The sequence below is a fragment of the Pezoporus occidentalis genome, unplaced genomic scaffold (assembly GCF_034315485.1).
Source record: "Pezoporus occidentalis ecotype Australia unplaced genomic scaffold, CSIRO_AGI_Poc_V1 ctg37, whole genome shotgun sequence".
Taxonomy (NCBI): Eukaryota; Metazoa; Chordata; class Aves; order Psittaciformes; family Psittacidae; genus Pezoporus; species Pezoporus occidentalis.
In genome coordinates, this window is record NW_026915691.1 from 607,050 (window position 1) to 632,555 (window position 25,506).

General features: G+C 42.1%; 1 protein-coding gene across 1 annotated transcript in view; it reads left to right on the forward strand.

Annotated features, from left to right (window-relative positions):
• The window catches only part of MED13L (mediator complex subunit 13L), a 185,853-nt gene that overhangs the window by 141,028 nt on the left and 19,319 nt on the right, over positions 1-25,506 (forward strand). The window contains exons 8-21 of the mRNA XM_062631140.1: positions 219-381; positions 1,199-1,303; positions 4,162-4,890; positions 6,056-6,278; positions 7,171-7,276; positions 7,665-7,789; positions 9,146-9,245; positions 12,545-12,765; positions 15,861-16,066; positions 17,860-18,806; positions 19,811-19,990; positions 21,230-21,453; positions 22,049-22,241; positions 24,141-24,585. Of these exons, the coding sequence (XP_062487124.1) occupies positions 219-381; positions 1,199-1,303; positions 4,162-4,890; positions 6,056-6,278; positions 7,171-7,276; positions 7,665-7,789; positions 9,146-9,245; positions 12,545-12,765; positions 15,861-16,066; positions 17,860-18,806; positions 19,811-19,990; positions 21,230-21,453; positions 22,049-22,241; positions 24,141-24,585 (3,967 nt within the window). The remainder of the gene's footprint in view (positions 1-218; positions 382-1,198; positions 1,304-4,161; positions 4,891-6,055; positions 6,279-7,170; positions 7,277-7,664; positions 7,790-9,145; positions 9,246-12,544; positions 12,766-15,860; positions 16,067-17,859; positions 18,807-19,810; positions 19,991-21,229; positions 21,454-22,048; positions 22,242-24,140; positions 24,586-25,506) is intronic.

The following is a 25,506-nucleotide window of genomic DNA, read 5'->3' on the forward strand; positions in this document are numbered from 1 at the left end:
GTATTTCAATTCAAGCATATTATAAAGAAATAACATCACACTAATCCATTTATTTCTTCAGTGAGGTTTTATCTTGAGTTTAAAGAACTGATTCTTGCTTTGAAATAGTTTACAGAAATTATTGGATTCCTTAATATATAATAGGCAAAGTGTTTTTCAGGAAAAAATATCAAATGTGACTATTAAGCTGTAATATCAATGCTTTATTTATATTGCAGGAGAAAGTGGATGCTCTCAGAGCAATATCAGCCATTCAGCTGTACAGGAGGGGACAGTCAGTGTGCACAGTCCAAAGAAATCAGGCAAGATTACTCCAAAATTTCACAATCACATGGTTCACCGTGTCTGGAAGGAGTGCATTCTCAACAGGTCACAGTCCAAGTAAGGCAGCAGTCCTGATGGCTTGTTAGTAACAAACACAGAGTATATATAAGTAACATCGTAACAGTTTTGCCTTAGATAGTGTTATTCCTCACGGAATTCTTTGGCCACTAATCAAAGCTAATGATGCAGAACAGATTATCAAAGAAAATTTGTTCCTGCATTCAGCTGAAAACTCCTGACACTTAACATTGTATTTGCAGTTGCGTATCTTAATTGTGAGTCTTTGATGTCGCAAATCTATCAAATGTGCCTTTAGCTAGCTGCTGTCAGATTTATTGATTGCAGTTTCTAGCTCTAATTGTTGTTACGAGACTGAAAGTTGTCTGACTGAACGACAAGTAGGATGTATTTCATAGTTAGAACTTTAAGGGTAATAATAATTGTAAAGCGCATTACAGGTTGGGCTAAAATTCCAGTCAAAAGGGATATGGTGAATTCACGTTGTTAGTATCATGGGCCTTCATTACTAGAGATTAAAGTGTATGAAAGCTCTATTTTTTCACTATTCTCATGTAATTTCCTCATTGGATATGTCAGTAGAATTTCCAGATGCAGTTTAAATTGCTTGCCCTTTGCTGCTTGTGCTCAGGCTCCAGACAGAGGTATCTGATACAGAGCCGGTACCATCCTCCTGTAGAAATTAATCTGTAAGTTTTAAGGAGTAGTAAAGGGCACTACTGTTAAATACAGAATTCTGTGTCAAAAGTGAAGTAGAAGGAAGTAATGTATTTAAGGGGAACAGATGCACATTTATGCGTATGTTTTTTTAAAATGTTAGTAGTGATAACTACTAAAATAATTTAATCTTCTTCAGGAGGAATCAAATCACAACTGCAAATATGGAAGAGGAAGTTCCTAACAATGCTGTTTCGTGGGATTTTGTGGATCCAGTCCAAAGAGTCAGTTGTTCTTGTTCCAGGTGAGCTTTGAAGAAAGTAAGCATTTATCATATTGGAAGAGCCCTGTTTAATTCGACACAGGCACACTTACAAAAGGGAGTTATGTTTTAGCTGAGAGAAGAGGAAACTCTGATACCAAAACTCTGATCATCACTCATGTTCAGGTGATCAATGCACATCTTGTATCATTGTCACTTGCAGTAGTTGAGTGGAAAAATGATTCTAGGCTTGGCAATGTGGGTAGAATCACTCAAACACTGTTTGTTCGTAATGAACTCATCCTTCAGGCTTTTCAGAGATGTGAGCTTTCAAGTTTGGAGTGATAAGGTTCATGATGAAGAGGGGCAGAAGCTGCCTAAGTTTCCAAGCATCCTGATTGAGGGATAGTGCTACTGTCTCTGGAGGAAGAGGAAAAGGAAAAATAGGGTCAAGAATCGCTTTACTCCATGTCTGCCATGACTCATGACACCAAAAGCTACCCAAGAGAATGTAAAACCTTTGCAGCATGGTCACTGGCACCTGATCAAAAAGAAATCACAGCTTATTGCACAAACACTTCAAGAGTGTATTAAATTATCTGTCATGTTTGATGAATGCTTAAAGTTGCAGAGTGTTCAGCCTGGAGACTGTGCTGTATCCAAAGTGAAAGTGTTACTCTCTTGCAGCTCCTTACATTATACATATATTATATATACATTATATATCTGATTATATGTTGCTTTGCTTGTATGGAGACACTCAAGAATGTGGAACAGATAAATGTTTTCTCAAGGTGCCAAGTGTTTCCTATGGAAAACTGAGGTCAAGCTTTGCCTGGAAAGCATGGGGAACCAGTAGTGGACAACAGAAACCTGGTTCTATGGAGAGGTTCACCTGCATTTGCAATTTCACACTGTCTTTTTATACCTGCAGTGATAGCTACGTCATGCTTGAGTTAGTAAATACAGCAACTGGGAAATTAAAACATTATCCAGGAAATGAAAATAATGCCTCATTTCAAACTGCAATAAGAATTTTCTGTGTAGCTGCAGAAACCAGGCAGCGACTGTGATACAGCTACAGTCATTATGGTGCCCATTCTGTGTGTTGTATAGATGAGAGTATGAATGTCAAGATAAGATCATAAAAATCAGTCTTAAAGGGTTGTCTGGTACTCAGCACCAAATTCAGTCTTCTGTATTCCCAGCTTTGTGTGTTGAAGAACAGAATATCTAAAATAATTTCCTGCAGTCGGTTAAAATACAGTGAATGATGGAGAATTAAGTCAGTTAATGTTACAAGAACATGCTTAAGGCAAATCTGCAGTTACTAAGGCATTAGCTCCCCATCATGGGTGATTGCAGCTAAAGACCATCTGCTGCAGCAGAGAATTGGCAACATGTCCTGATAACAGCACAGCCCACAAAGACAGCCAGGACAATGCTACACAACATGGTGGTTACAGGAAAATGATATAGCAAGTACAAGAAGTTGCATTTGTACCATTTGACAGCCCCTGTGTACTGTAAAACTTGGATATTTTCATATCAAAGTCATAAAAGCAGAATTGTTTTTTTTCAGTCTAATAGTCCACTTGTGATAATGTAGCTTTTCTGTGTGAGCAAAAGTGCATTATATGGTTTGAAATGTGTTGTTCCTGTCCTAGATATTGTAGTTTATAAACAGTAATAGGGATGGAATGATTTCTTTTCAAATGGTATTTCACTTCAAACAGGTGTAAATACTAAGCACAATTAAGTCATAGCTTAAAAAAGCTAGAAGTTGTTTAGACAACTAAACAGAAAAACCCCAAGCAACAAAAAAGAGCAATAAGAATATGGAGGCTTAGATGTTCCTGTTGTCAAGTCCTTGGGGATTATAAAGTCATAAATGGTTTGGGTGGGAAGGAATCCTTAAACTCATCCAGCTCCAACCCCTGCTGTGGGCAGGGACACCTTCCACTGGAGCAGCTTGCTCCAAGCCCCTGTGTCCAACCTGGCCTTGAACACTGACAGGGATGGGGCAGCCACAGCTTCTCTGGGCACCCTGTGCCAGCGCCTCAGCACCCTCACAGGGAACAGCTTCTGCCTGAGAGCTCATCTCAGTCTCCCCTCTGGCAGGTTAAAGCCATTCCCCTTGGCCTGTCCCTACAGGCCCATCAGCCACATGATGAAAACACAGCTTAGCAGAACCTGAAATACTGAATTTTAGTCCTGTGCTTCCCAGTCTCAAAGATACTGGGTGCAAATTAAAAAAAAAGCCCTATTAAAATATGAAGCCAGTAATAAGTTTGCATGTTAATGGTTTGGTTTTGTTTGGTTTGGTTTGGTAGTTGCTTTCTTTTGGTTTGGTTTTGGTTTGGGGATAAAGTTGCACTTATGTTTCCTTACCTGATAAGGAGGAGGAAGCTGCCATGAAAGCATCCTTCTATGCACTGAGTGTGTGAACCTAACAAAAACGGCTCTCATCTCTCTCTTCTGTAACAGATGCTCCAGAGTGTGCCAGAGTAGTGGGGCAGGTCCACAGCAGTCATTTTATCTGCAAGGCTGCTTTCTTTAGGGTAGTAAAAGCAACAGGAGCTTGGATTGTTATATTACCTTCCATCAGAACAGTCCTAAGCTTTTATAAACAGTAGATCTTTCTTTGTAAGCTGTTTTATGGATGCTGTCTTTATCCATTTTATATTGGGCAGAGAAACTGCAGCTGAGTTGGCTTGACTGACCTGGTCCAGATCCTGGGCCCATTCCAGAATCTGTTAGAAGAACAGGAAGAGACATAAGATTTCTCAATGCTTTGGGTTCTGTTGTGGCATTTTTGTTTTGGGTTGGTTTGATTTGTTTCCATTAGCTCAGGTAACTGTCTAAACTGTGCAGTGACTTGTTTCTGTGCCTGCTTTCAGGCACAAGGTTTTCAAACAGCGTTGTGCTGCTGGCTCCAACCGTCCCCCAACGATAAATCAGCCAGGATTCAGCGTGGGAACATCGTCCTCCTCATCATTGCCACCTCCTGCCTCTTCGAAGCACAAAACAACAGAGAGACAGGAAAAAGGAGATAAACTGCAAAAAAGGCCTATGATGCCATTTCACCATCGGCCCTCTGTGACTGAAGAGCTATGCATGGAGCAGGACACATCAGGGCAGAAGCTGGGATTAGCAGGAATGGAGCCCTCTTTAGAAGTCCCTAATTCCAGAAAATATGAGAAGCCGCTCTCTATACCTGCTAGAAATCCAAGCAAGCAAATGAATATGAATCCTATGGATTCACCCCATTCGCCTACTTCCCCTCTGCCTCCCACACTCAGCCCCCAGCCAAGAGGTCAGGAAGCAGAGAACCTGGACCCACCTTCTGTACCCGTAAACCCAGCACTCTATGGCAGTGGGCTGGAGCTTCAGCCGTTGCCCACCTTAGATGATAGGACAGTCCTCGTTGGCCAGAGGTTACCTCTGATGGCAGAGGTCAGTGAGACAGCATTATACTGTGGGATAATTCAGAACAATGAGTCAGTAGATATGTGGAGGACCTACAGTGTCCCGTCCAGTGATGATCCAGAGTTCAGGCCTCCAGATCTTCCATGTGAGAGATACGATGCCAAGATGGAAATCAACTCGGACAGCACTGCGTTGAAGAGGTGAGAATGCCAGCTGATCTGAGGGGTTGCTTTGCTACCTTTCCAAGCATGGCCAAACTCTGTTTTCAGTTGAAACTGAAACAAGTAGATAACATTAAATGCTTAAATAGAAATATGCTATTACAATGTGTCTTACTTCTTTCATATCTGCCTTTCTGTTGGACGTGATAAGAACTAATTGATCTTTTGTAACCTATAACACAGTCATTTGAGCAAATGTAAGAGTTTTTTTAAGCTTATGTCTTTTGGCCATTTTAAAAAAAAAGACCACCTGTGTTTAGTTATGCAGCCTTCCAGATATAGAAATGCTTGGTTTGAGGGAAATTCTGTTACTAGCACTGTAGAAGCATTTCAGTGTGGCTTGTCCAGTGGTGTATGCTGATACTGCATATGGAATAATACTGCTTCTTTGGAAACCCACTGTGGGTATTTGAAACTGATGGAAGTTTTACTGTTAACTTTAGTCTCAGTAGGATGGAAAACAAGAACCCCAATGGGCCCTCTGGTCTGTACACAGAAAAGGGCAAATTCTAATCTTTTATAAATGTTACATTAGAAAAACTATAGTGAACAGAGTTTTCCTGGATGAAAAACATGAACTGTCTAAATTTGAAGGAATTTTAGCTGTCTCTTCATTATTTTTTTAAAGATTGGTTTTTTTTTAATGCAAATGTACTTATTTATAACTTTAGCATGAGAATTTGAATTCATTTTACGCTGCCCTAAAAGTTACTTTTGCATTCTGACATTGCATAGAAAAAATGCACTTCAGAGAGTAGTTAATGAAAATGGATCAGCTAAAATTAGTTAAGGGAAAAGGTTTGAGTCATGACAACCTTGCTTTTGTGATTACAGTGGAGTTTGCTGGGCTGAAAAGGTTATGTGTGCTTCAAAGTGTTTTGATTGATGTAGTGAGAAGATTAATACTTGTTCACTGTTCCAAAGTAGTTCTTAATACAGTAAGATATTTAATACCAAATGCAGGCAAATGCATTGTTCATTTGAGGAAAGAACATACTCCTCTTGGATTAAGGAGGATGGAGTGGGCTGTCTTTGTGTATGGCAGCTACAGATCTTAAGAGCTGTTATTTTTCCTTGCTATAAACACCTTGATGGTGTTTGTTTTGCTTCATGACGGCTTTTGCTTCTTTATTTTCACTTTCAGGCTCTTAGCACAACCTAATAAACGGTTTAAAATCTTGGAAGAACAGAAGCCAGTGCAGCCACTGAACTATCTTGACCCCTTGCCTCTAATACAACAACCTGGAGAAGGCTGGGGAGATGCGAGTGATCCTTACACTTTTGAAGATGGTGATATCAAGTACAGCTTCACTGGCAATAAAAAATGCAAACTTGGGGCCGAGAAAGATCCTCAGAAAAAGAACAAGGTAACACGGAAATCCAGAGTCTTTACTGTTAATGTTCTGATGGGATTTACTGTAGCACAGGATTTGCTCTGCAGCTCTCGGGAAGAAACAAGCCTGTTCCACAGATCAGAATCAGAGATGGTGTGTTTCTGCCCTGCACTGGCTCACAGGCAAATCTCCCTTTCTCTGTGGTAATTTTGAACTGGTATTTGCTGGTATCCTTCTCAACATGTTTGCGTATGAAGACACTGTTGTGGCAAGGAATGCTTCCCGCTTATGTGTATTCAGCTTGACCAGCAGCAGGTGCCAGACTTAAGAAATAAAATTTTGGGCCTTGTACAGATGAAAGAACTTAATGGTCTTTTTTCTTTTCCTTGCTTGACACATCACCTCACTGCTAAACTCGGATCTCTTCCCTTGGGCAAAATTAACGTAGCCTTCTGCTGACAGGATTGGTGGCATAGAGACTGTACTGGCTTTGAACATTTCTTTAGAGGGGTTCTTCCGTATGTGAAAGAAAACACTTTGATCACCATTCTTAGGTCATCACCTGCCCCATATGCATGATCCTTCTTATGTATCTTAGCCAGTCTGGAGGTCACTCACTTGTTCCTGTGCAGGTAACCACCACACTTCAAATAGCTGTTTCCTGGAGAAATGGAGGTGGCCAATTCTATGTGCTGGCTATCAAAGTTGACTGGTGTGTACAGAATCCTTTGTAAATAGTGCACAGAGTTACTCCACATGTAAATAAACAGCAGACAACTGTGTTCTTTTCCCTTCTTAATTATTTTTTGCATCTCAGAGCATTTAATCCAGAGCCCTGAGCATGGCTGGACATAGGAAAACAGTTGTTCTTTGATAAATAGTTTAAACTAATGCCTAGTAAAAACACTTGGATTTTTTTTTATAGTCAGAAGATGGAATTGGTACCAAGGAAATCCCCACGACGGGTCATTCTACACCAGTTCCTGATGGAAAAGATGCCATGTCTATTTTCAGCTCTGCTCCTAAGGCTGGTGAGTAAAAGCTCTTCAATTCGATCCTCAAAGCAAAACTGTTCAAAACTGCTCAATAAAATCTGAAGGAAAAATCACATACTGAATATTCTACTGCAACATCAGGGCTATAGCTCCTGGGATAGAAAAAAAACCCTTGATTCTACTTGTCCTTTTTATAATAACATAATTACTTTAAAATTTGTAAGAACACTGCAGCTGAGCAGTAGCTGCCTTCATTCTTTCCTGACAGACCTGCAAAGCAGTTTCTAGGCTGCATCATAGAAGAGCGGGCTCAGTGATTCTTCCTTGTCCCCTGTTTAGAGTAAGAAGTCAAATTGAGAAAAGGCATTCTTGTGTTTCTCAACTTTGCTCCCATTTTTCTTGTTTTTCCCTTTCTTTTTGACAGACACCCGGCAGGACAATGCTGCAGGCCGCGTAGGCTCTGGTAGCCTCACACAGGTGACAGATCTGGCTCCATCACTTCATGATTTAGATAATATCTTTGATAACTCAGATGAAGATGAGCTTGGTGTAAGTCTTTGTAGGACTGAGTGTTCTGTAGAGTTAAACCTTAGTCAAGAAAAGAGGGGGAGCAAGATGGAATCCCAGGGGGGAATGATTCTCCCTAATAGATAGGAAAGAATTTCCAGGTAGGCAGGCTTGGATTTTAACTAGGAAGAAGTGCTAGCAAAGAGAGGTATCCTTTCAGGAGATCCATCAAAGTGAGAAATCATCACTGTGTATATATAATTCAGGAATATATCACGTAGGTTGTATCAAAGCTTGTGTTGTCTGGCAGTTTTTCAGGCATGAGGGAACCTGTATACAGCTACCTTGCTGATTCAGGCATTGCTTTGGCAGGCTGTACGAATACTGCCACAGGTAAAGCTTTATAAATGCATTACATCTAGTTTCATGTCCTTTGCTTTTGTCAGTATTTTGTGTTCTCTTGAGAGTTACAGAATCATTAACCAGTGATTTGTTCTTTTACCTTGTCTGAGAAGCTGCCCAAAGAAAAATAAATTCAACCTTACTGAGTTTCAGTAATTCTCTGAGGCGTGTTTCTTTCTATTCCTACAGCAGTTTATTTCAGTGCAAAGAGGAATAGTTGCTGAATATTAGGAAATACAGAGGGCAAAGCAGGTTTACATCAGTTACTAGGGAAAAAAAGCCTGAGACGCACGGAAAGGCAAAGATTAGAATAATTACTATATTCAGGCTTAATCTAATATAGCCACATCGATACAGAAATGATCCTATACTGATTGATAGTAGATAATACTGTTTAAAAGTCTGATGGCTGCTTCTGGACTACTTTTCAAGTACACCGATTTATTTACCAGTCCTCCCTGTTCTGTGGTTCCACACAAACTACACTTCAGATGTTGCAGCTACAGGACTGTCAAATTACCTTTTTCTGTCAAGTTGGCCTGGCCAGACCTAATGTTCTTCTGCCTTAAAACCTGCATGTGTTGAGCTGTCCCTGTGGTGATACTTTATGGCATCTTACTCTGTGTTGTATTTTCATTGTTATCTCAGAATAGTCTGAACATGGAAGCAAGTAGAGTAGTCAAATTAATTTCAGGCTGTTTGTGATAACATCTTCAATACAATTTGTGTGTCTATAGATACATATGCTTATATGTATGTATCTATATGGGAGGGTATAGACAGGCAAATATTTCAGAGACTTTTGGTTTTGTTTTGTTGTGGTGTTGAAAGAGAGGAAAAAGAAATCCAGACTCCTTGGGGGGAGTGGATGGGAAAGGAGAAAGCACACTTTTCTCTTGTGAGATCTCGTTCAGAGAGTTTTCAGAATCTTTAATAGCTTCTGAATTCCAGTATGTTGTGTATTTTTAGCATGGTATGTGATCATTCTGCTTTTAGGCTGTATCACCAGCTCTTCGGTCATCGAAACTGCCGGCAGTGGGGTCTGAGGAGCGCCCTGTAGGGAAGGATGGCAGGACAGCAGTACCTTACCCACCAAGTGAGTAACAACTGATTGCCATTTGTCCACAGTTCAAATTTCCTTACAACTACAACACTGCCTTTACAGAGGAGGCTTGAAATGTCACTTTTTTAGGATTAAGAGGTAGTGTGCTTATTTTGTTCTGGAACTACCAGATGCCAATATTAAGAGGATAAGCAGATACTAATGAAAACAATGGATAGTAATAGACACATGTATTTGTCATATGCCTACTGAGATTTGAGATATTATTCTTTGACATTACTATCTTAGATTGGAAGTATGGGAGAGATTTGTTACAAATCTTCATTTAGAAGCTATCCCCTCTATTCTCAACTCACTGTTTAATCTCTGTTAGTCCTTACCCCATTACTGTATCCCTCTAAGTACAAATCATTCTTCTTTTTAAGCAATTCAAAGTATTTAAAGCTCTGACTTACCAATTAGCCATTATGATGGCACCTGTCTTGGAAGAAAATTGCATTCAGCATTTGACAAATTCAGACTAAAATCACCTTCAGGGTTTAATCTAGATGTGGAAGTGCATGATTAAAATGGCAAGGAATGTGCCAACAACTATTGGGAATTATGACTTTTACTCTCTGAGATATATGGGCTTTCTTGCACCAGAAAGGAGGTTGTAGTGAGGTGAGGGTGGATCTCTTCTCCCAAATAACAAGCAATAGGACAAGAGGAAACGGCCTTAACATGCACCAGTGGAGGTTTAGATTGGATATTAGGAAAAACTTCTTCCCCCAAAGGCACTGGAACAGGCTGCCCAGCACAGTGATGGAGTCACCATCCCTGGAGGTATTTAAAAGATGTGTAGATACGGTGCTAAGGGACGTGGTTTAAGTGGTGGCCTTGGCAGTGCTGGGTTAACAGTTGGATTTGATGATCTTAAAGGTCTTTTCTAACCTAAACAAATCTGTGATTCTGTTTATGTAGGTGGCATTTCTCTCAAGGTGCAAGAGAACTGTGTTTGTGTTTGTGCATGTGTATGAGTGGGAGTTGGAAGGTGTTGTTTTGGTATAGCACTAATCAATCAAGTTATGAATTACAAATGGCTTAGTGGTGAGGAGGAAGAAGTTTTGATTTTTGTGGCCATTATAAGCAGAAATCCAATCTCTCTGCAAATCATTCCTTAATGCCTTCTCATTAACTTCAGCTGGTAATGAGAACAAATAGATGGAAAGAAAAAAGCCAGGCTGAAGGAGATGAGTCAGAGTTTTATGGACCCATAAAAGCTCTGCTGATTTACTCAAATGTAGAAGTCTGAAGTATACAGAGATTGGATTTTGACAGGTTTAGTTGATCCATAGCTTTTTGAAATATGCAAAGCTTTCTCAAGCATGACACACATGAAAATGAATAATGGTAGTTAGCCTGTTGCGGGAGGGTTGGGGGATTGTGTGTAATTAAACTTTTTTATGAACCTGCACTGCAGAATTTTGCTAACTGGAGTGAATGTGAGTGTGAGAAATGATAAACTATAGAGCTGTGTGGAATCAGTTCACTGCATACACTCCACTTCTGCTTTGTAGCTGTCACCTTGACACCAGCTGTTGAGGCATAACAGTATCTGCAGGGAACTGAAATGCCTTGTACATCATAATAAATTTCTACTGACCACATTTCATTTTAACCTTCCTTCCTGTCCCCCTTTCTCCAGTTTCTAAAGCATGCTTCTCTTTGTTGAAAAACAGAGGCAGTAGCTAATCCAGCTGGCATCCTGCTGGTTATATTTCATACTAGCATAGGGTAGAAAATAGTTTTTTTCCATTCTACTGAACCTCTGCTCAACATTAATTTGTTCTATATCAAGAAAAGACTAAGGTCTTTTAAATACAAAGACTGAGAAAGGAGGTGGGGGGGGAAGAATTAAGTGGAAATAATTCATGGTCCATTATTTACTGCTTCAGGTTGCGAAAGACTTTGTTCAGCTTAGACTGTTACTACCAACAGAACTCCATTTTGAGAGGACTTCACCTCTTTGAGTTAAAGAATTAAATAGACTGGCTATCTCACCTCTGTGCTCTAAAGAGAGGTGTGGGCTCTGTTAAGGCAGAGTGGAGATGCATCTTGAGGCTGCAGCATCCTACAAAATATACACTATCAGTGTATGTGTTCATATACTGCATGTAATTTGAATCCCACCACTTCTGTCTTTTTCAGTTAGTTTTTGACAGTAGTATTATGTTGCACCATTTGGATTTCCACAACACAGTGTTCAGCAGTCAGAAACCCATCTGTATGTATTAATGAAGTTTCCATAATCTTGAGGCTACAAATGTTAGTGAGTACAAGTAGGTCCTTGTGTCCTGTCAGCTTGGGCTGGCTGTACATCTAGGAATGGAAATTGAATTGAGCATTCAGGCTGGCAGAAGAAGTATTAAAGAAGAGACACCTGTGGGAATTCATCCTTCTCTCATTTGAGTATTTCAGTGGTGAATTCACCAGAGTGATGGTTATGTCCAGTGAGTATCTGTCCCAGTTCAAGTCAGGAAAAGATGTATTCTGAAGTGGAAGCAAAATAAATACAGAAACTGGTAGCTGGGGAGAAAATACATGACTTTATTCTGATTCTTGTTTGATTGCATTACACTCTGTAAAGCTTTTCTGTTGGGGCTGGGGTTTTTCCTTAACACCACCATACGATGGATGATTGCATGACATTCGTTTACTGAGAAGTAATTTAGGGATTTTCCTGGCTTAATGTCTTGTGATGCAAAATGATACTTATGTGGCTTCCCCTGACACTTGGCACTTCTGGATGTCTGGCAGTGTGATTCTTAAACAAAATTGCCCGTGTTTGTGTTAGCAACGGGAGCTTTCCTTCAGGAGTTCTGTCACTGTGGACCAAATGAGGCTACAGTGACTATGGCAGTGGAAAAATGGAGCTAAGTGCACACTAATTCCAAAAGCCTCCTGGTTTAGGGCTTGGTATTGGCTCTAAAAAGGGGAAGAAACTTCTCTGTGTCTCCTTAGTAACAGTTGCTGGGTGACCTCTGCATTAATGTCATTAATCTCTTCTATTACGAAATATTATTTTGTTGCTCATTGAATTTGTGTATCTGCCAGTTTGGTGTTTCTGCTTGCAAAGTATCCCTAGGAATTTCTGGAACTTATCCCTAGGAGTTAACTATTCATCTAGGTTTATACTGGTGTCAGAGCTCTGGTAAGTTGGTAGAATCTTTGCTAGGTTTTAACTGATTAAATAAGAGCTGGTATTGAGTCATTCTCTTCTGTTGTATTGGATTTCCTATTGAAGAATGTGTATTTGAGTGATTAACAGTGCATCATTTTATCATATTTAGCTGTGGCAGATCTCCAAAGGATGTTCCCAACACCACCTTCTCTAGAACAACACCCTGCCTTCTCCCCAGTAATGAGTTATAAAGATGGGATAAGTTCAGAGACTGTGACTACCTTGGGAATGATGGAAAGTCCTATGGTCAACATGGTTCCAACACAGCTTGCGGAGTTTAAAATGGAGGTGGAAGATGGACTAGGTAGCCCTAAACCTGAAGAAGTTAAGGTAACATGCCAAGAGATGTGATGTTCTTTTAATCTCATCTCTGTGTGGTTTGATTTTGGTAAGCAAGTCACATGTAGTGTGTATAGCAGACTACTTTAACAAATGGGAGCTGGAGACCTGTAAAGTACCTGTCAGCTTTTAGCTGGGAAAAAAATTAATCTTCTAGTAAAAAAAGCTTTTGAATTGTTTCCCTGATTTTAACTGGGTATTTTTCTTCTGATAATTTTATGTGTGTAGTATTTCTGTGTGTTCTCAGGAACCAAACAATATTATATGTGAAATGAGCCCCTGTGCCTAACAGAAAGAATGTACATATCTGAAAACCCATCATACTTGTGACTGAGTAGCTGTTAAATGATTGATTTCTTCAGATAATTAATTTCTCTGTAGCACCCTTTATGCATAGGCTCCCCTTGCTGCCAGGCTCTGGGGATGCAGCTAGGGTAAAGTCATGCATGTAGAAAGGCTGCCTTTTTCTCTCTGAAATGTTGCCTTTTTTGGTTAGGGTTGAAAATCTCTGAGAAAGCCCAGGGGTTGAACTTGCTCTGTTTCTTCTTCAGCTGATGTTACTTCACAAGTTTTAAGGCCAGATGGGACCATTCTTATCTGACTTTCTGTATAACACAGGTCAGGTAATGTCACACAGTTACTCCTCTATTGAGTCCTGTAGTGTATCTAAGAACTATTTTTAAATGGGGACTCTGCTGCTGGGTACTAGTACTCACCCTCCTGGCTTTACATATCAAGATGTATCCATTTCTCCATAGCATCACATAAAGGACTTGACATAAGCACCAAGTATACATTGATTTGTATGTCATTGTTCCATCTTTAGCACAGGTTAAGAGGTAGGATAAAACCATTCTGCCTGCTCGTGTGTATTCTGCATCACTTAACTTGTTGGGCCAATTTCCATCACTTCAAGTCAGAGGTTCCCATATTTCCATGCGTATAGCTTGAGGGGGGAGGTATTTAAAAATGCACATTTCCTTGTAGAAATAACACCTGACTTTGTTCTGCAGTGAGCTCGTTTGAGCACAGGTAATAAAAAGGGAGATACAAACCATAGCTCTGTCTTCCTGGTAGTCCCCAACCCTTGATTTCTTCTCCTTCAGGCCCACCCTGTCCCTAATCTGCCACAGCCTGTTCATGCAGCCACAGCCTGTTTCAGCAGCCATTTCTCTCCCCCGCACCACCTCCTTCCCTCTTATTTTGTGCTCCTGTGAATGTTGGAATTAACTGGAGCCTTATTTTTAAGCATCTGCATTGCTGAGAGCACTGTGCGCAGAAAGCTGCAGCAGTTGCAGTTGCATGGACAAAACGTAACTTTGTATTAATATGAGAACACCAGCAGGTACATTTATCCTAGTGGAAATGGTTTAGTCAGCTGGAGATTAGTGAATTCTAATGCAGTAACAGTGTACCTTAGGCAGACTGAAAGTAAAGCAGAGGCACTCCACAGGGTGCCTTTCTCCATGACAGCATCTGCTTTGTCCCCGAGAGAGGAGGAAGTCCCTGTCCCCACACAGCAGCTTCTTGCATTCGGGGATTCTGTCTCCATGTTACACTGAAGCATGTCAGAGCAGGCTCTGGAGTTACCAGCTCAGCTGGTGCCTGTGGAGGAGCTGAGCTGGACTCTATTGAGAAAAAGACATTGAAAAGTGGGCAGGAGTTGGTTCTCAGTGTGCCCCTGGTGAACAGGGTTAACCACCCGGAAAGCTTGGCATGTCTGTGCTGCTGCTGGGAGATAATTCTTCCTTCGATCCTAACTTCTGAGAGGCTTTGCTGAAGTACAGCTGGCCATTTGCTTTGTACAGGTTGTGCATCTCCCAATTTTTCTACCATTATGAAAGTTTAAAGTAAGTTTTATGTAAGATTTGTAAGACTTTGTCTTGCCATGGACCCTGCTGGCTTTCGTCTTCTGTTTGTGCCTTCAACTATTGGTTTAGGACTAGGATGACTTGGGCCTGGAATGAAAATCTGTACTGGGATTTGTTGAGCTGAAAGATTTGGAGTGGGAGCAGATTTTAGGGCATCATTGATACTGAAGATATTTTAATCTCCCTCACAACCATTTTAGGAGTATTAAAATACATGGTTTAATTCTGCCTGATAACATCTTCAGCAGCACAGTTTACTTGCTTTTAAGTGTGTCACACCTGCTCATATACACCAGCGGGGCAAACAGGCACCCAAACCCATTGCTAACCATTTTGGGAACATGGAAGTAGATTGCTTGTGCTGAGTATTCAGCACCTGAAGGTAGTAATCCACACATTCCTCATCTCCAAATGCTTTACGAGGTGCAAGGGTAAAACTGCAAAGATCTAATGAGATGTTAAATACTGACATTCTGAGAGAGACTGCTGTGACTGTTTTAATCATGGCTTTGACTTTGCAGTTGTGCCTCAAAAGGACTAGCTCTTTTCTTCTGAAAGAAACCTGGACTAGCTCTAGAAACTCTGGCTGAAGTTCTTGTCATCATTCCTGCAAACAAATGTGATGGTCAATGGAAGTCCAGTTTGACTGCACTTCGTTTATATTTCTATTTAATACTGCATTTACTAGATCGTTTAGTATTTGGCATGTGTTTAGTGTCCACTGTTACTACTTAGATTATATTAATCCCCTGCAGGGGGTTATTCAGAGAGGCTGATTTAGGCCACCTGAGGTGTCTTCACACCATGACTCAGCCTCTCTTTCCATTGTCAGTATAGAATTTATGCAAAGATCAGCCGTTGAAGTGCCTAAATTAGGTGCTTAATGATAGGTAGTATGCAAATGTCTTAGTACACTATTCAGACGTAGCTCATCTTAAATGAATCTAATTGTGAAATCTCCTGCCACTAGAGCTGCACAGCATCTCAGGATGATAAGGAGCCTCAGCTGAGTTTCCTTGAAGGAACTACTCTTGAATGTTTTGTAGAATATTTTTATTCATAGAGATATATATTTATTTATATACTTAATTTTGAAAACAAAAAAGCATTTGTAGCGGGCTCAAACAGTACAGTAGGTTTTAATTAAAATGAGTATGCAAATATCAAGCACAACCTCACCGTGTTGTTGTGAACATTGTCACTTGGGTGTTACAGGATTTTTCCTACGTGCACAAAGTTCCATCATTTCAACCGTTCGTGGGCTCCTCCGTCTTTGCTCCCCTGAAGATCCTGCCCAGCCAGTGCCTGCTACCTCTGAAGATCCCAGATGCCTGCGTGTTCAGGCCGTCCTGGGCTGTTCCTCCCAAAATTGAACAGCTTCCTTTGCCACCTGCAGCCACTTTCATTAGAGATGGCTACAAGTAAGTACTGTCTTGTAGGAAATCAGTTTGTTTATGGAAGAAATTAATTGCTGGAGACTTTGAAAGCTGTCAAGAATTGGCACCATTCAGTTAAGCCGCAATGATAGTGCAGTTCTGTCCTGAGTACGTTTCTAGAGGAAGCAGCCTGTATCTTTAAATCAGTCTGTAAATCCTTTAAATCAGTCCTTCTCCAGCTCCAAAGGATCCTTCAGTGCTCTCAAAAGAACTGCAAAAAAAGAAATTGTAAACCCTTGATGGTGCCTAGGGAGTGTAATTGAATTCCCAGGTTTTCTTGAACAGTAACTGATTCACCAGGCCTGAGCTGGTTATTAATTTCAGGTATTTGCTGGGGAAAAAAACCCTTTCGTTTTCCATATAATCCAATTAGAGTGAAGATTATTCCTGCAGGCTTCCGACAGAGTGTTGATTGCCAATCAAGGTTTCTAGGTCACCTTTTCTTATCAGTCTGAGGTATTCAGTGTGTTTCAGATTCACAACTCCTGCAAACCTTTGTTCATGGGATTTTTTTTCCCCTCTTTTGCTTTGAGTTGTCCATGCATCTGTTCAAGGTGATAAAATGATTCTGAGGAGTAAGGACTTTGCTATTTTCCTTTCCAAGTCCCTACTCATATGTGAGCGTTAAAGCAATACTCCTTTTAAATAGCACACAAAATACACAGCAAGAACAGACAAACATGAGAAAAACCTCTTTCTCTCCTTTATCAAGAGACTCTTCTTACACTTTTTCTTACTCCAGTATGAAATGAATTCAAGGAAAGTGAGCAGCTTATTAGCAACTTGGAAAGAGAAGAGTTAAGTAAAGCTCTTACTCTTTTGATTGGCCCCATATTCCCTGTTTCTTGATAACAAGTCATTCCAAAGAAAAGACCGATCTCATGGGAAGGTACAAACTGTTCTTTGGTCACTTGAATTTGGCAGAAAATGACAAAAACAGGTAATAAACCCCAGCTGTGACAGTGGATGACCCAGAAATATGTTTCTTAGTTTTACTGGAGAGTTTGTGATGGATGTGTCATGTTGTGCTGGAGACTCTGTAATCCTAAATGAGTATTTGATCTGTAGCATCTGGAATCCCATTGCCAGTTGCATGCCACCATGAGGCGTGTATGTGCCACGTGTGTGACTTGACAGTGATTTAAAGTCATGGTTTCTAAAGTCAAGTAAGACTTTTTCCCCAAGAAGGTTGTGAATGCTCCGTCCCTGGCAGTGTTCAAGGCCAGGTTGGACAAAGCCTTGGGTGACATGGTTTAGTGTGAGGTGTCCCTGCCCATGGCAGGGGTGTTGGAACTGGATGATCTTAAGGTCCTTTCCAACCCTAACTATTCTATGAATCTACAGTTCAATGCCTCTGAAGTATTTTCTTTATTTCCACCGATGTTTTCTCTTTTCACAGATAGTCATGTTTCAAACAACAACTACAATTCTCTTTTCCCTAAAAAAGTTGTGAACATCATAAAGGTTTAACTTGATAATTTATATAGAGACTCTTCTCAAAAGCATCTGAGTTTTAGGCCATAGGGTCATCTTTAAAAGGGCAAAGTGCCTGAGATGGCACCTTTTTATTAGGGGAATAAGAAACAGCAGTGTTCATTGTAAGAATTTCGGTTTTAGTTGAGAGACAGGTTATGAGCACAGTGTGTGTTCTCTTTGCTACAGTTACAGTGAATCCTTCCTGTTTTCACCCTCTGCTTGTATTTAAAAGTTGTCAAAATCAGTCTTACAACCACCCAGTTTGTGACAGCGTTTGACTGTTTCTCATTTATTTCTTGCAGCAATGTGCCTAGTGTTGGGAGTTTGGCCGACCAAGACTATCTTCAGATGAACACTCCTCAGATGAATACACCAGTGACACTAAATAGTACTGCTCCAGCCAGCAACAGCGGCGCAGGAGTTCTGCCGTCACCAGCAACTCCCCGCTTCTCTGTCCCTACCCCTCGCACGCCCAGGACCCCAAGGACTCCCAGAGGTGGGGGTACTGCGAGTGGTCAAGGATCTGTAAAATATGACAGCACAGATCAAGGTTCACCTGCTTCTACCCCTTCTACGACACGACCGCTGAACTCAGTGGAGCCAGGCACCGTCCAGCCCATCCCGGAGGCCCACAGCCTCTACGTCACCTTGATTCTCTCAGACTCTGTGTTGAACATCTTCAAGGACCGTAACTTTGACAGTTGTTGTATATGCGCCTGTAATATGAATATTAAAGGTGCAGATGTTGGCTTATACATCCCGGATTCATCCAATGAGGATCAGTACCGGTGCACCTGTGGCTTTAGCGCTATTATGAACCGCAAACTTGGTTACAACTCTGGGCTCTTCATTGAGGATGAGCTGGATATTTTTGGCAAGACCTCAGACATTGGCCAGGCTGCAGAAAGACGACTGATGATATGTCAGAGCAACCTGATCTCTCAGATGGGTGAGGGAGCCAGAAGAACCCAGGAACCTCCAATGAGCCTCCTTCTCCTCCTCCAGAATCAGCACACACAGCCCTTCACATCGCTGAGCTGCTTGGATTATATGTCCTCCAACAACCGTCAGACGCTCCCATGCATGAACTGGAGCTATGACAGGCTGCAGGCAGACAGCAATGACTCCTGGGTAGAATGCTTCAATGCCCTGGAGCAAGGCAGGCAGTACGTGGACAACCCCACTGGTGGAAAAGTGGACGAAGCCCTCGTGAGAAGTGCCACTGTACATTCTTGGCCTCACAGCAATGGTATGGGTCCAAACAGATTTATGTCTTTTCTTTGAATTTGCTTATGACTTCTGTGAATTTGTTCAAAACTTCCCAGTCATGAGGCACTTAGTCTTATGTGGGAGATGATATGCATAGAAATATTCATACAATCCGAGCCTGATTTGGGTTGGAAGGGACCTTAAAGCTCCTCCAGTCCCAACCCCTGCCACGGACAGGGAGACCTTCCACTAGAGCAGCTTGCTCCAAGCCCCTGTATCCAACCTGGCCTTGAACACTGCCAGGGATGGGGCAGCCACAGCTTCTCTGGGCACCCTGTGCCAGCGCCTCAGCACCCTCACAGGGAAGAGCTTCTGCCTAAGAGCTCATCTCAGTCTCCCCTCTGGCAGGTTAAAGCCATTCCCCTTGGCCTGTCCCTACAGGCCCTTGTCCAAAGCCCCCCTCCCAATACCTTGTCAGCCCCTTTAGGTACTGAAAGGCTGCTTTAAGCCCTTTATTCTAGAAATAAAGTAGGGTTCTGAAAGCTTTATACATTACATCTCAAGTACCAATAATAATCTGGTTGTCCTTAGACTTTGTGGTCTAAATTCTGAAAGAGCCTGTTGGTGTTTGTAAGTCTGCAGCAGAGGTGCAAAACTAATTCAGGTATTGGGGGAAAGCAGAATTATGGCCCCTCTGTTTTTGGAGAAGTCAGCAGAAAAGAAATGCTTTGTATGAATGTGTCACCAAGAAAAATAAAAGTGATTTTATAATGAAACATCACGTGCTGAAGATGCTCTGGCTTCTTACAGTCTGAGCTGGACAGCAGCAGTGAAAGGTATGTGCAAAGGACTGTGATGACAGGTTTATTTCAGCAGTGTTTTCAGACAGTGCCACCGTAAATGCTGTTAAGCTAATTAGAGCTGTGCACATCTGGGCATTGTGAGAGCAGTATGAAAGAACAATAAACCAGAAACTGTTGCCACCTCCAAATAATCCTTCCTTTCCCTCACTGAAAATGACTGCTGCTCCTTTGTCATTTGCAGTCCTGGATATCAGCATGCTCTCCTCCCAGGACGTGGTGCGCATGCTGCTGTCCCTGCAACCCTTCCTCCAGGATGCCATCCAGAAGAAGCGAACAGGAAGGACCTGGGAGAACATCCAGCATGTGCAGGGACCACTCACCTGGCAGCAGTTCCATAAGATGGCAGGACGGGGAACCTATGGTACATACATTGTGGTGTATGCCAACAGTTCAAATGGAAGCATGGTTTTCTAGAGATGCGCTTCCTCATGGAAGAACATTGGAACAGACGGGCTCTTTGTGTCTACTGGGGGCAGGGGATGTCTCTTCACATGGCTTTAGAATGCATTTGCAGCATACCCCTGCACACTGGAGTGGAGGCTTCACCCTCCCTCACTGACACCTACTTACGAGTGCAGAAGTGCTGGGTGAGGATCAAGCTCCCCATCTGAGCCTGGCATTTGGCCTGTGCAGAAGCTCCTGGTGGATAAATCACATGCAGAGCTCTTGAAATGGTACCAAATCACAGTGGGCAAGAGGGGCCTTGAGCTATAGAAAGAGGGTAACACAAGAAGTGGGTATACTTTCTCCACAGAGAGGTTTGCTTGTTCTAAGGTTTCCCATAGACTTAATAAGAACTTTCAGTTTTAAGTATTTCCTGGCTGTAAGTGATTCTTCTGGAAAATACAAATGACAAAATAGATTTCGTGGGTAAATGTGTATTTCACACCTCTGATTTATCTCAGTCTAAGCCAGTGCAGTCTTGCTTAGAGGTTGATGGCAACCCTCCCTGCTGGGCCAGCGAGTGCTCCAGGGCTCTTACAGAGAGGAGCAGGAGGCAGTTTATACAATTGCAATAACTTTGCTATGTGTGTACACCTAGGAATAAGTTTGTAAACGTTTTACTGTGTAACTGTGCACAGCCGGGTGGAGGTAGATGAAAAAGTATAAAATCAGGTTTTATGTATTCATGTTATTACTTTTGATTGAGTGAGATGTGGTTATGGTTATGACAAAGGAAAACCACAAGATTAAGCCTCAGGAAGGGCAATACCTGTATTTGCAGTACACTGCAAGATGGTTTATTGTGACTTTTTAGGGAAGTTTAAATGGTAGATGAGCTTGGATCAGCTCCCTCTGCTTTGGCCAACTGAGCTTTGATTTTATGTCATTTTTTACGTACAATATAAATCTTTCTTCTACTTTCTTAAATATTTTTTCCCAAGGGAAAGGGCTGGGGGAGAACATGGTTTATCAGGCACAATCCAGCCTTGATCCATTTCCACTCTATGGTCAGACTTCTGGGAGGCTCAGGATGGCAAGGGATGGCTGATTCCCAGTACTCCTGTAAAAGAACCCACTGCCGGTACATCAGAGAACCCACTGCAGTTAAACCACTTCTTTTAACACTTCTTCTTTCTTTTTTTTTTTCTCTTTGAAGGCTCTGAGGAATCTCCTGAGCCTCTTCCAATCCCGACTTTACTAGTGGGTTATGACAAGGACTTCCTGACAATTTCTCCATTCTCCTTGCCATTCTGGGAGAGGCTGTTGCTAGACCCTTATGGGGGCCATCGGGATGTCGCCTATATCGTGGTGTGTCCAGAAAATGAGGCCTTGCTCGACGGAGCCAAAACTTTCTTCAGGGACTTGAGTGCTGTATACGAGGTTGGAAAGACAAACCACACTGAATTATTGCTTCTTAAGTGTCATTTCTGTTCTGCTGCATGTTTGTTGGGAGAAATCTGTGGGGTTTAAAGTAACAATTGTTTGAATAATGATTTATTTCATTTTGAGGACTTTCTGTGTTTTCAGATTCTGAGAGTACTGTCTAATTGAGTTGTACTGTGATTTTCTTGGCATTTGTTGCCATCTGCTCATTACAATACACATTCTCTTACGTTACCAAGGGTGTAACACTAGTATTAATACACTTGCAACCTAACACATGAAGGCCAGACCAAACCTGAAGACTGAGGAGTAGACTAAAGAATCGGTTGTTTCTTGTAGTTGCTAGGCTGGAGTTAAAAACCGTTTCCTTCTTTTATCGTGCACATTGTGTGCTACTGAATTGTAAGATCACCTTGTGACCTTGCTTTTGCTGTAAGTGCAGTTCAGGTCAACAGATAAACGTAGCCTTTTGTTTCTGTATTTATTAAGGAGCCACCAGATGTGTGCTGGTGGCTTTACACGACAAACCAGATTGCAGAGCACACTCGGGTGCTCAGCATCCAGTTACAAACATCTCTTCTTTCCTCAACAGATGTGTAGACTTGGCCAGCACAAACCAATCTGCAAAGTGTTACGTGATGGGATTATGCGGGTGGGGAAGAGCGTGGCCCAGAAGCTAACAGATGAGCTCGTCAGCGAATGGTTCAACCAGCCTTGGGGCACTGAGGAGTGTGACAATCATTCCAGACTCAAACTTTACGCGCAGGTTTGCCGGCATCACCTAGGTAAGGCTCCCGTGGTTTCTGTAGGTGCTCTAGGGGTTACTTGCTCCCCTTTATCAGGGATACCTACTGATGGAAATGGGGCTTTTTCTTAAGGTACAGATTATGATCTGTTCAAAGACAAAGAGGGTACTATGAGGCCTTATCCTAGTTTCTTAATCCATGATAAATTTGCCTACTCTCAAAGCTTTCTTGTTGTTCAGCAGTAAGGTGATTTCTTACCTTATTAGTAAAGGCAGTTTGGTATAAGACGCTTGTATGCCCCAAAGATGTTCCACGCAAACATACATTGATGTGGTTTGTATGTATCAGCATGCTGGAGTTGGTGCCTTGAAGCATAACATGTATTTATCTGAGAGGCGAGTTCACTAGAACTCTGCAAAGGAGTAGGGAGTTAACACAGGTAAAAAAGTAACAGCATCCTTGGTGAGTGCGGCCTGGATCTGTGCGGTGTAGGCACTTGGAACCACATTACCCCAAAGGCCTGGTCTCCTCTGGACTACCTATAGGCTTATTTCCATCCTGAAACAGTTACCCCGTTTAAAAGGCTAGTCTTCTGGTTTTGGTATGGCAACCTGCTGTATTTGTTCTGTTAGAACATCAGGTGTACTGGCTTCGTGAGGGACAGTAGAATCTGAGTATATGGGAGGGTATAAAGTTTGCTGGGGGGAGTATCAGAAGACAGGGCCTGGCTGAGCCTGGCTGAATCCCTGGACTAACATTGCTCCCAGATTTCACCTGGGTAGAGACATGGCTGTTCGTTCCAGAGCAGATCCAAAGGCAACGTAACTGTCTTGTGTTTGTAACTGAGAAACGGGATCTTGGCAGAAGACACAGACCATCCAGAGCATCACTGGAAACACATGTGCCGAGACAGTGTTGCTCGCTGCTGGCACACACTGACCATGGCACCAGCCACATAAAGGCTTCATGCTTCAGCTGAAAGGTGCAAACTATGGTTTTGTTTAAAAATAGCCAGGAAGTTTTAAGTAGTTTCTTGAAAAGTGCTTCCTGTGTTTGCCCTGAGCAAGGTGTGAGCGTTCTGAAGTCTGTTACTGCGAGGACTGATGATCTCATTTTGGACAGAAGTCTGACCGAACGTGGGAGTTAGCTGGGCAGTTCTACAGCCTGCAGAATGCATGTGCATCCTTTGAGGAATGTTTGACAGAACAGGCTGGGACTGGTCTATCTCAAATGACCCTGTGACTCATTCCGTTTGCTTTTAGTTTTAATTTCCCACATAAGCAGGAGAAATTACTACAGCACTACTTAACATAAATACCCCAGGCTCACATGCAGAGGTGTAGCATGTGCAGGGCTGGTTGAAGAGCTGGGTGCTCAATTCACACCTGAGGCGTCTGGCAGGAGCAGTGTTGGGAACTTCCCCTGCTGGTGATTTACCACCTCTGAGACTAAACAAATAACAAATATTCATTTATTTACATTTTATTCATTTATTAAAACAATCTGTGTATCTTTTTTTTGATACTGAGGAGCAGAAATAACTATATTCAAGTTTGCCATTACTGTAGCTCAGGTAAAAAGAACTTCTGGATTTTGAGTCTGACAGAGTGACTGTAGTAGATTGCAGAGCTGAACACTGTATAAGCTGCTGTTATCATAACCCAGTTTAGGCAGAGATCATGACATGTCAGTACCAACTTCGATTCACAAAGCTCCACAAAGTCATTCCTGGTTTTAAAGACTTTTGATCTGTATCAGATGCTGAAGAATGATGCCAAAGTAAATCCTTATGATGCAGCTTATATTCAGGTAGCATTTGTATATTCTTAGAATATTCTAAAAATGCAAAAAATAGTGTGTGACTTTATGGTTAATGCCCGTTCACTTTGATTGGACAGACTGCCATTCATCTCCTTTCCTCTTCTTCTGCTATTCCAGCACCTTACTTAGCCACTCTGCAGCTTGACAGCAGCTTGTTGCTACCACCCAAGTACCAAACCCCAGCGCCAGCAAGCCAGGCACCAACAGCACCAGGCAGCACTGGATCTGTCCCTTCAAACTCAACGTGTCTCTCAGCTGCTGGGGCACCCTCAACAGGCAACTCCTTTAACTCCACCCCCAGCGGTGGCACCACTAGCCTTCCCACAGGAAGCAGTTCATCCTCTGGATCCTCAGTGCCACAGCTGTCAGCATCTTCAGCAACACCTGGCGTTAACCAGATGACCACTACCTCTACTCCAGGGTTTAGTGGGAACATTGGGTCAGGGCAAAACACCAGCACTGGGGGAAACACAGCAGAGCGCTCTCAAGGAAGCACAGGTCCCGGAGGAGATGCAGAATCAGGTCAAAATGCACCACAGCAGCAACAGGAAGGACAGGAAGGGTAAGTGACTTCAGTGCTGAAATGACTCCAAGTACGTCTAGTTAAATCCACTGTTATCCTGGTTCCATACAACCTGTAATCTTTAATCCCTATGTAAGTCCTAGAGAGGACCTTCTGACATGTGCAGGGCTAGTGGCCAGATGTAAGTGGAGCAGGACCTGTTTTTATATGTCTATAGCAGTTACGGATAAAGGGGAGGTGGAGAAAACGGACCTCCCTTTTGTGTAACAAGCAGCAAAGCTTGATTCAAGCACATGATCGTGATCGTGGTGTGGCCATTGTGTTTGAGGTGCCTTGGGATGTCCCACCTGGTATTTGCAGCACAAGTAAAACACAAAGTGTCTCTGAGGCTCTGTGCCCGATCTGCTCACTTGGCCTCACTGGTCAGGTGCTGCAGGAACTTTCCTGTGGCACTGAATGCCTCTCACATGGGCAACACCATCACACCTCTGCCAGCAACAGACACAAAATGCAAGCCATGGCTTTGTTTCCATGTGCCTGCATTGCTGGTGTTGCTTTGCAAGCAGGTGCACTGTCAAGTCAGGAAATGGGGTTTTATTGCTGTTCCTTTAAAATAAGCTGCAGCAGCACAACTTATTTAAAGACTTCATTATAAATAGTCCATTAAACATAAACATTAGGAAAATATTTTTTAACATCTTATGTAAGTAACTTCCTGCGTGAACATGTTTTTCATTACTCTTATAATAATGCATATTACTAAGAGCCATGATATATGTTAGGGAGTTCCTGTATCTTAAGTGAAAAGCCCACATCCTGTTGTAGTTGGGGTTATCCTTCAGACATCTGTTTGCTGGCTCTGTGCAGAACAGTACTTGAGCCCCTGCAGCATGGTTTCTGACAAAGAAACTCTGAGCTGCTTGTGATCACTTACAGATGTTGAGCCTCCTCCTCATGGTT